The sequence below is a fragment of the Ciconia boyciana genome, chromosome 6 (assembly GCF_034638445.1).
Source record: "Ciconia boyciana chromosome 6, ASM3463844v1, whole genome shotgun sequence".
Classification (NCBI taxonomy): domain Eukaryota; kingdom Metazoa; phylum Chordata; class Aves; order Ciconiiformes; family Ciconiidae; genus Ciconia; species Ciconia boyciana.
In genome coordinates this window covers 68,872,504-68,882,966 of record NC_132939.1, presented here as the reverse complement: position 1 = coordinate 68,882,966, position 10,463 = coordinate 68,872,504, and the positions used below count along the sequence as shown (strand labels likewise).

Below are 10,463 nucleotides of genomic sequence, written 5' to 3'. Positions count from 1 at the left end.
TGTGCAGTGCGCTGTGGTGACCGCGCCGGGGGGGGACGAGACGGGAACCGAAGCCAGGGGCTGCGGCGGCACAGAGATGCTCTGGGAAGCTCTGCCCTTCTCTCATAAAAGTCTTTTATTAGAACAGCAAACATGACACTTCTCGTCGGTACAGCGGCTGTATGCAGCTATCATCGCGGTACAGGGGGACGACGTCTTACAATCACTGGGAGTCTAATAAGCACCATGAACATCCTAAAGAACGGGGGATAACGGCTGAGAGAGGAGCCCCGGGTGAGCCGGCCACGGGGGCTCGTCAGGAATTCACCAAAGAGCTGCTCGGCGTTGTCCTGCAACACGGCTCTCCTGCAGCTGAGAGAAACTCCTCGGTGTAAGTCAACAAGATAGCACCCATCCAATAAATTAGGTAAACTTAATACTAGAGCAACAAGGGGACAAACGGGACCGTCCTAGAGAGAGGGCGCGCTGGAAGGGAATGGTCTATTTACAGTTGTCTTTCTGCTGGACCGGTACTCCCGTAGCTCTCCCCGACCCCGGATCGATGAGCTGCAGCTCTCTGGCCAGGCTGGGCACGCCGGCACCGGCCCAGCAGCGACACCGCCGCCTCCCCCGGCCCCACCAGCCGCGCTGGGGAGATGGCGAGGGACCGAAAAGCGAAGCGTGGGGACATGCGCATGCAGGCGCCCTCGGCACGGGAACGGGGGCTGGCACCGGGCACAGCGCCCACGACCTCCCGCTCCTCTCCTGCCTCTGAATTACCAGACAGTCAGGGCAACGGGCACGTATTCCTGAGTGCGTGGCAGGGCTGTGGCCAGCTCTCCTTCCTGCCCGTCCCCGTCCCCGTCCCCATCCCCGTCCCCATCCCCGGGCTCCCCGACAGACCCTCACTGCAGAACAAATTCTCTGGTGAACGGAAGGACACTATCAGTTAGTATTTAAGGCTAGGCTTTATACGGCAACTATAAAAAAATAAACGCTAATCTCCAAAGAGCCGGGCGAGGGCTCTCCGGCATATGGCTGTGGCACGCGTGCCGGCGCTGGGCTGCGGGGAGCAGGGGGAGAGCACCGCGCAGGCGCTTGGTGCCGGACCAAGGGCCTGCCGGCACCCAGAGCACCCCGGGACAGGGTGGCCGCCCCTGCCCCACCGCTGCGCCCCACAGAAATGCCTCGGGGGGACAAGGGACAGGGCCGGGTGTTTCGGTAAGGACGCGGAGACTGACTGGTAATCCAGGACCCACCTCTACGCGTGACCGAGGGCGCTCTGCAAGAAAGGCCACGGGGGAAAGAAATATCCTGCAAAGTAACGGGGCTGGCGTGGGTGAAAGCTTTCCCGTGGTGGGGGTCCCTCCTCGGTCCCTCCGGCCAGCCCCACGGGAGGGGAAAGCGCTCTGCCAAACGAGACGAAACTGCACCCCCCCCCCCAAACCCCAACTCAAATCAATAAAACCAAACCTAAAAGCGGACACAGAGGAACATCTCAGGCTACCTAGGTACTTCATCAGCCAAAAAGAGCTAAACAGCGAAGCGCACACACACAGGACAGCGCGGGAGGGCGGAGATCAGAGACGGCCAAAAGCCAGGTTCTTCCTTCCCGCTTCGCCTCCCCGTCTCCGGCCGGCGGCCGAGCAGGGACCCGGCAGCTCGGCGGCCGGCCTCGTCCCGCAGGAGGGAACGGGCTGGCTCCTCTCGTCCTGAGAAGAGGCAGCCGGCTCCGGAAGCATCCTCATGGCATGGCCGAGCGCGAAGCGTAGAATTCGGGGACCGGCAGGCCGGTGTGCAGCGTCACCTGCAATGAGAGACACAGGGCTCAGCTGCGTCCCTCCATGCCTGCTGGGTCAGCCCACGGAACGGCAGCTGGCACGCCGTCTCCAGGGAGGGCAGGAGCTGCCCCAGGGGAGAGGCAGGATGCGGCCGGGGACGTCGCAGGGAGCCCACCGCTCCTCCTGCCCCACTGCGCAGCCTCCGCTGCAGCGGGGACCTGGGGGGGTGGGAGAGGCCATCACCGGGACCACGGCGATGGCTCCATCTTGCTGCTTCACGACTCGGTTGTGCTGCAGGATCCCCTACACAGCTCCAGCGTGAAGTGAGACCGCTCGTACCAGTGGTACCAAGTCCCAAACATTCCCAGCGGGCTGCGGATAAGTCCAACAGCCAGCTGCCGGAGAGGTGGGACACGGCAGCAGTTGGGTCTTTCTGCAGGTGGGATGGACAAAAAGGCTACGGAGGGGCCTGAAGGACAGCGAAGGTGCTCAGTACAGAAGGAGACCTCCGAGAAGCCCCCGAGCCGAGCACGGGCCACACAGCGGAGGGGACGTGGCCGATCGCCGGCGGGAGGAGGGACCTTCGCAGTGGGGAAGCTGAGCAGCAGCAGGGTGCCGGGGCAGGGCCATGCTACGGCGCGAAGGGATGCTCGAGTGAGAAATGGGAGCTAGGCACTCGGCCTGGCGTCCTCCGGGGATGGGAGCGATGTGGCAGAGACTGCAACACAGGGACAAAGGGAAGTGAAAGAAATACCAGAGACCTGCTGCTCACTGCCTCTAGGAAAACCCCGGTCTGTGGGAAGGGATATGGGCAGGCTCCACTTGTACGGACTGACCGGGCAAGGGGCCAGGTCCTGCAAACACCCACACACGTGCCGGGGAGCTGTGCAGGGGTAATTCAGTTTCTTCCACAAATACTTGAATTTGGGAGGAAAGCACAATTCCGTCTTTTATTGGAACAGCAGCATTTTCCCCTTCGGATACAGACTTACAGAAAACTTTGTCTAAAATACAATTATTTGCCTCCTAATTAGAGTAATTTTTAATTACTCATATACCTTCGAAGAAGGATAATGAATGGCTTGGGTTTGTTAGCAGCCTTTTATCAGCATCCCGTGGGACTCCTCTGTTGTCAGGGGATTTAAGCTCTGCCTTGCCCAGAGAACTGTCAGAAAGCAGAGGGGCTCCAGAAACGTGCTTGTCTCAGGGCTGCGCAGGGGATTGTGGTAGGAATCAAACCCGTCCCAGAGCAGGACGTTTTTAGCACACCAAATGAATACAGTAACCTCTAAACCCAGCGCAGACAAGATGGGCTGCTTTAGTGTTTCCTAATTAAACGCCCCGGCACAGCCCCGGCACGTCGCCCGTTTGCCAGCCCTTCTCCAAGCCGGGCAGACTCCTCTGCCTGCCTTGGGGTGGGACGCTCCGGTAGGGACGCTCCCAGGGTTTGGGATGGCACTGACCAACCTCCAGCACTGCTGGAAAGCTGTCACGGCCTTGGTGACAGCGCGGTACACCCTATGCCCTGATGGACAAAAGAGAGCCATGCCCTAACCCACGGATCCCGAATTTACAGGGGCCACGTGGTGCCTCTGCCCTTGCGCAGAGGTGATGCCTTTGCCTTCCACTGCAGAAGACCGTGCCAAAACGCTCGACGCCCTGAGGTCATCCGTTACGTGCAACGCGTCCTAGGATGTGCCTGGGCACTTGTGCAGTGTTGGAGGTGCAAGCGGTGGTAGAGTGGATGTGCCAAAGCCAGGCTTAGTGACTGCGGAAAGACTCACTGGGGGAGATGATAGCAGGGATGCGATCAGTGAGAAGAGAAATGAAAGACGAAAATACCGGATAGGCCCAGGGAGCCACCGCTTGGTGATGTTCAGGAGAGCTGAGAGCTTGGGAGAGAGGGAGAGAAGAGGGGTTTGAAACTCCCCAGAGGAAAATAGGCTTTAAAAGGTGCCCTTGTCCCTGGTAATGCTCCTATCTGGGCCCTGGGAGAGCTGCAAGAGCTGGCGAGGCTCTTGTTGGGTAGTATCACGAAACGGGCTTGTCAAACCCCATCAACCAGGGAGGGCTGGAGAACCTTGGTGCTTCATCAGCCCTGATGGAGAAACCTGGAGCAGGGAGCCGGAGGCAGCAGCTGCGGCTGCAGGAAGGCCTGTCCTGATCTGAAAGACTCGCAGCTGGTTTCGGGTTTAAGTTGAGCTCTTTCCAAGCTGCCCCTGTTGCACAAGAGCCCTCCCCGCTCCGCAAAGTCCCCATGCTGCCGAGCATCAGCGCACACCGCAGTGACAGCAGCATTTGAGGGAGTCTGCCAGCAAGCTCAGCCGCAGGGTATGCTGCCGTGGTGCACCAGAGAGCACGGTCAAAGCACGTACCTGCACGTTCCTGTTGAGGCTGACCGCGGGGAAGAAGAGGCCCTCCAGGTTCTCGAAGGCGACGGGCCCTTGCTGGTCTTCATTGATGGAGAACGTCAAGGTCCTCCTGGTCAAATCCAGCAGCACTCCCACCGTGGCGCCTTTCGTTATCCCACCCTCGGTTCTGCGGGGGCGAGAAGAAGATCAGAGCATCTCTGTGGCTTAACGTCCCTTGTGCTCCCGGCTCAGGGTTCAGGCTATGGACCTCAACGGCTGACGATGCTGAACTTCACAGCTCACCCAGGAGCCAGGCCATGACCTGCACCCATCCCAGCCACGCTCGCAAGTCCCTGGGCACCTCCTCCTCAAGCCTCCCGCAGAGGTGCTCTCCGCTTGCCGTGATGTCCCTGAGGGCAAAGCTACCTACCAGAGCAGCCACAGCAACGCAGCCACGGGGGAAAGCAAGTGGACCTGGGGAGCAAAGCTGCAGGGCCCACTTCAAAACCCGACCCGGCAGGGAACACGGCTCTTGAGGCTGCAGGAAGGTGACACCAGGCTCTCCCCAAGCTACCGCAAGCTTCAAAGCCCCCAGCCCCGCTGTCCCATGGGGAAAGTGAGCAATAGCTGTGGCACAGGGATAAAGGCAAACGCTGTTTTCTTGTTGCACGGGTTGCAAGGCTCTGGGTGTTAACGGGAAGGAGGTCCTACACAGGAGTGATGCTGTGCATGCTCGGGGGAAGAGTCAGCACGGAAAGAGTCGCAGTCGGCAGGGACGGAATATCGGAGCAAGGCAGAACCAGGGAGGCAGGGACTGTCCTTCGCTTGGGGCAAGGACACAACCTCCAATAGAGGCGATGAGGAGCGATGTCACCCTTCCTGTGGGCGCCTGTAGGTGCCACCGGAAAAGTCACGGGCTCTTACTTGGGCTGCGATTGGGCTGTGGTCTCTGGGAGGAAGACCCTGTTCCAGACCACGTACCTGTTGGTGTGCGAATTGTTGTGCATGAACCAGCTCCGGTTATTGTCCACGTACATGGCCCAGGCCTTGTCGTCCTTGCCCAGCATGGCATCCTTCAGGACATCAATGCGTGCCACGCCAAAGGCCGGGTCAGGGTGGTTATCGTAACGATCGATTGACAGCTCCCAGTAATGGAGCCCTTTGGAAAAGCCCGTTTTCCCCAGCACAACCCTGTCATCATAGCTGTTGCAGGTGACAGTCAGGTTGTCATTAGAAAAGATGATGTCAGCATGGGCAGAGGCAGGATCGAAAGAAAACCAAGCAACTGGAATACACAAACAACATCAGGTTAGTCTGGCAGCAGCGCGGCCGTCAGCGACCGAGCCACGCGGAGCGGACACGAAACAGCGCATGCTGCATGCAGGGCCGACACGTAGCGCGAAGGCACGGCGGGGGCTCGGGCTGCCGCCCGCAACGCGGCAGCAAGGAGCAGGCAGGGAGCTGCGCAGCGGAGGGGGCTGCTGGCTCACGGAGGGCACCTTCCGTCACGGAGGGATGCTTCGAGCTTGCGCAGCTGCAGCCTGCCAGCGTGGCTGAGGTTTTATGGCTGGGACTCCTGAGTTTTGCTCTTGCTGCTCCCCGGTGCCTGGCTGTCTCCATCCCCTCCCACTGTCTCAGCTCGTGAGCCCGCAGGATCCTCACGATCTCCTAAAATTTGGCCCTAGCGGAAGGAGACGTGCGATCCTGGCCAGGTCTCCAGGCTCTAGCTAACATAACTTACTCTTCCGACTAAGGGTTGCTCATGCAAGCAACGCTTTGCAGGGTCAGGCCCAGCGTGGGAAGGGGACTGAGGATCAGCAGATAAACTCTGTGTGTGTATTTGAGGGCTGGCAGTCCTGGGAACCAAACGCACGTACAAAGGTCTACATTGACAGAGATGCTACGTCACACCGAGAAACCTCCCTGCAGAGCAACCAGCCACATGTAAGGCAAGAGCTAGCTCGTGGGAAGGCTGGAAATGCCCAAAAACCTCCACGACTCGGTACGGCTGCTGGTTTAAATGCACGGGACTCGGATACTGCAAATCTGACAGATACAGCGTCACGTCCTCGACAAGACAGAGGCACGGGGTTTCACAAGCCACCAGCCCGGTTCCCCAGGTGGTTTTCTCCAGCGGTCACTGAAACGTTAACTGACACATCCACAAAACACTCTCACGCCTGCAGGAGTAAATACGGCTTGAAAAACAAAACACTCTGGTGAGATTTATTCATTGATTTATTGGATCGTTTCACAAGACAGCTCACATGCACGCGGGTGCCCCAGTTGCGCAACTTGACGGAGGTGATTCCGTACCTGCCACCATTTTTTTAATGTCAACTGTGGTCATTCCCAAGGAAAGGCATGCAGGAGAGAAAACAGCACGTAAAGTTGGGTAAAGAAAGGAACGAGAAACTATTTCTGCTTGCCTGCTTCTCCAGTGAGCGCACGGACCTTTCAGCGTTTTGCATAAAGGTGGGGAGAGACGGAGCGAGGATGGGCTCGGGCTGCCAGCGGCCGTAGGCTGGCCGGCACGGTGGGCGAGCTGCCCGAGGAGGGAATCCCACTGGGCTGGGCACGGGGCTCCTTCTGCGGGGGAATGAATGGGCCTGACCCTGCAGGCTGCTGAGCCCCGCTGCCCCGGGGGGACGCAGTCTGCGTGGGCCGGGCACCCAGCGACAGCGAGTGCTCGCTCCAATTAGCTGCAGAGGGGCTAATCACCCCCTTGGCGTTTGGCTCATGTTCAAGAGCCCTTAATGAACTGGAATACATATTGGTTTGAGCAGGAGGATCAGTTCTTAATGACAGGGCCACTTCCAGAGCACTGACGCCAGGCTTCTTTTTAAAACCATCTGGGGGAAAACTTAAAATGCCTTTACGTCATGTGGCAAATGACCAAATTTGCCTACTGCCATGACATCTGTGAGCGCCCTGCAAGCAGAGTATGCGCAAGAAATGCTGCTCACTCGCCAAAGAGAAGTTAAAGATTAAAAAAAAAAGGCAAAAGGATGAGCAACGTGGAGTAGGTGCCAGTTAATTGTAATAAATATACTTGCCTAATTGAGAGTAAGGCGTTCCTTGTGTCTCAAAATTGCATCCTATAAAGAGATACTACATTTCACACATCACAGCTAAGAAACAACAACCGCCTGAAAAACACTCATGAGCTTTTAACCTTTAACTAAGCAGCCAGCCAGCCACGGGAGGCCTGATTCATTAAAAGCCAGAGAGCATGGAGAGGGGTCGCAAACAGGACCCGGGAGTTTGAGTGCAGACTGTGGGCCGTTTTGGTGAGTCTCACCTCTGGGAAGCGTGGAGTATCTGCTCTTTCATTGCCAGATCCCATCACAGCCTTCAAGAGCATCAAGTCTGACTGCTACCTGCTCGGGATGCCAAATCATGGGCCTTTCCTCCAGAAAAGGAGCAGGAAATTTTAGCCTTGGCAGAATGTCTTGGCCGCTTGATAAGTATTCTCTAGATTGACCCTCAGTTGAATCACTGAAAAAAAACCCCCACTCCTTGGAGGACAGGGACTGATGAAAGGAGAGCAGCCGCTGGTGTGTCCAGTGAATAGGGGCCGCCGGGCTCGCCCAGGTTGCCTCCCCGGCTGTGTCTGTGGTCTGGGCAGGAGTGGAGCAGGAGAGGGGGTCCCCGGGGGCAGGTGCCTGGCCTCAGACCCCCACTCGCACCCAAAGGGCACCGGGCCATAGCTTCGATTGCAGCTGCACGGGCAGGATGTGTTGGGGGGCCCTTCATCCTCCTGTGACCGGGCTGTGCCTGACCGCTGGCCGCAAACACCTCCTGGGAGCCCGACTGCAGCCCAGGACTGATCCAGGAGCTTGTCCTGATCCAGGAGCTTGTCCTCGCCAGGAGGAGAGGGCAACACGAAGCCCCACGTTGGTGCTGCACGAGAGGGCATTCGTGAACAGGTGCTGGATTTTTAAGGAAAACCCTGTCTTGCTCTGTGACTGGTTTTCACCTCTCCTCTGGCAAGGAAGGAGGCTTTTCACCCTGCTGATGTGCGTGATGGCGGGAAAGCATCTGGCCGCAGTCGCGCTCCGTGGCGAGTGCCAAGCAGCACCTCCCGAGGCTGTTTTAATGAATCGCGCCCCGTGCTCCTACTCAAAGAGTGGTTTTCAAGGTCTCTGTGCATCGCTGTGATACAAATACACCTGAGTGCGAAAGAGCACGGACACACGGGCACATTCCGGACCCCGTTTTGCCCTGCCCCACCACCCCAGACCGCGGCTGCAGAGGTCCGTACTGCACACACAAGTATTGCTCATGGCCATCGCAGTGGATCTCCGTACACTGGACACAGAGTAAGAAACGTCCGTAACAAAACAGAGTTCAAGCCATTAGCGCACAGCAGTACGATGAGAAAAAAAACATAAAAAGCACAAAGAAAAGAAAGTTGCAGGGCCCCCGGTTATTCTGGCAAGGGTCATGCTGCAGCATTCCTCATTCCGGGTTATGGGATGGAAATCAAACAATCGGGGGCCCCCATTCTTCCTGGGCTTACACCAGAGAAAGCCGTGAATTACTCCATTGGAGCCCATGGAGTGGTGTAAATCCAGAGCGGCGGAAGAATCAGGGCCCAGGATCTTTAGCAAAGGAAGATGTGCAACGACTGGTTAGAAAACAGCTGTGAGATGCACTGTGCCTGCGGCTCCTTCGTTGGCTGCCCGACACCGTCACTCATTCTGCCTGTACTGCCTACGTCCCACCACAGCCCCCGAGGACCGGGCGCAAGGGGGCAAGCAAAGCGCTTGTGGGTGCTGCCAGACGAGCAAGGTTTCACAGGAGTGGTTTCCTCTGCTCTGCAGAAAACGAGACTTCGATACGATCACGTCTGGTTTTGCAAAAGCTGAGCCCAGTGCTCAAAGCTGAGCAGACGAAAGCCCACATCTTCAGGGCCTTAAGAAGCCAGACTGCAAGGGGTCTGTGAGCTGGCCTTAGCTAGACCTCGCTTGCATCTAGACTTGCTTCTTTCTTAAGAGCGGTCTAGATTTAATCGAGCAAACTAATTTCACAGCACAAATCTCACAGCAGAGGCTGCATTTTCTGGGTGTATAGGGCAAGCAAACCATCGAGATGTCCCCACAGGTTTCTCCCAGGGAGGGTCTGTTCTTCTGACTGTCCCTAGACACGAGATCAATACAAACTAGAGATGAGGGACCTGCTCTGCCGGCTGGCTGTGCAAAATGGTTCAGCCATGCCGGCCCTGCCAAGAACAGCACCCACGTGAGGAGTTACTGTGCTGCTCTCTCACCCCACGCCCGAAACTGCCCATGCTGGTACGTACAGATGAACAACACCACGAGAACTATGCCACTGAACGTCCCTCCGCGGCAGGAGCAGGCCACGGACAAACAGAAGGAGTTCCCCCTGCCATCCGCATGTCATGGGAAAAACAAACACAACGGAACAAAACAAACAAATACTTTGGAGATGCCCAGAAGCACAGACCAAGAGGAAATGCCAGAGGCACTCAGCTCACCGGCTGAATTCAGGGACTGTAAAGAAGAATGCAAGCTCAGCTGGTGGGCCGAAGATCTTAGCTCAAAGTAGGATCTCCCCGGAAAGCTGGGTTGTAGGTTAAGGGTGGAGGAGAAAGGACTCATTCTACGAAGCTGCGATCTTTCCAAAGGCACTGGAAAAGGGAGGGTCTGTTCTTCTGACTGCGTGTCTAAACGTAAGATCAATGCAAACTAGAGATCAGAAATCGGGTCTGCTGCACAGTGTCACTCCATCGCCCAAGACCAGACCTCGGACCAGAGCACAGATGCTTCGGCACGCACGGACCCTGCTTTCCTGCAGCGAGCGTGCGTACGGTGCATGGAGCAGAAATGTCTGGTGCTGTGCAACCCAGCGAGACCCTTCAGCAAAGCCTTGCCTCTGACAGTATCGGCAATAAAGATATTTTCATCTTCCACAATGTTCCCATGTCATCATGACAAATTCAATACGCTTTTCTTTAAAGTGAGTCCTGCACCTCTTCACAGTAACGCACCTAAAAAAATTCACAAGTTACCATGCACCCTTCCCATCGTTCTTCAATAAATCTCATACCTTTTTGTGCACAATAATTACTGGCATAAAAGCTAGTGGGCTGGTAACGCTGAAAGGCATTTTGCAGGGCTGTACTAAGCTATATCACCCTAAGTACCACCAAGCACCCACCTTACTCAAAGGTTGTTCGGGATGTTGTGTTCTTGGTATCCCTTTGTACCTGTCAAAACACATCTGAGCCTTACAGTAAGAATTTAACTCATGTGATTCACAGCAAAAGGTCAGAGTAGAGGGAATTTTCTCGGGTCATCGGTTTCCGCTCCCCGCTACCACAAACGGT

General features: G+C 56.8%; 1 protein-coding gene across 6 annotated transcripts in view; it reads right to left on the bottom strand.

The window, feature by feature from the left end:
• Nucleotides 1–880: 880 nt before the first annotated feature.
• Nucleotides 881–10,463, bottom strand: part of TRIM9 (tripartite motif containing 9) — a 69,939-nt gene continuing 60,356 nt past the window's right edge. For 2 of the 6 annotated variants that reach the window (XM_072865639.1, XM_072865640.1), the window contains exons 8-10: nt 5,093–5,396; nt 4,136–4,298; nt 881–1,786 (exon numbers count right to left, since the gene is read on the bottom strand). In XM_072865639.1, the coding sequence (XP_072721740.1) occupies nt 1,724–1,786; nt 4,136–4,298; nt 5,093–5,396 (530 nt within the window). In that variant the 3' untranslated portion in view covers nt 881–1,723. Of the gene's footprint in view, nt 1,787–4,135; nt 4,299–5,092; nt 5,397–6,427; nt 6,452–7,167; nt 7,210–9,611; nt 10,125–10,463 lie in introns of those variants that run through there. The other 4 variants (XM_072865642.1, XM_072865644.1, XM_072865643.1 and 1 more) reach the window with 4 other exon arrangements.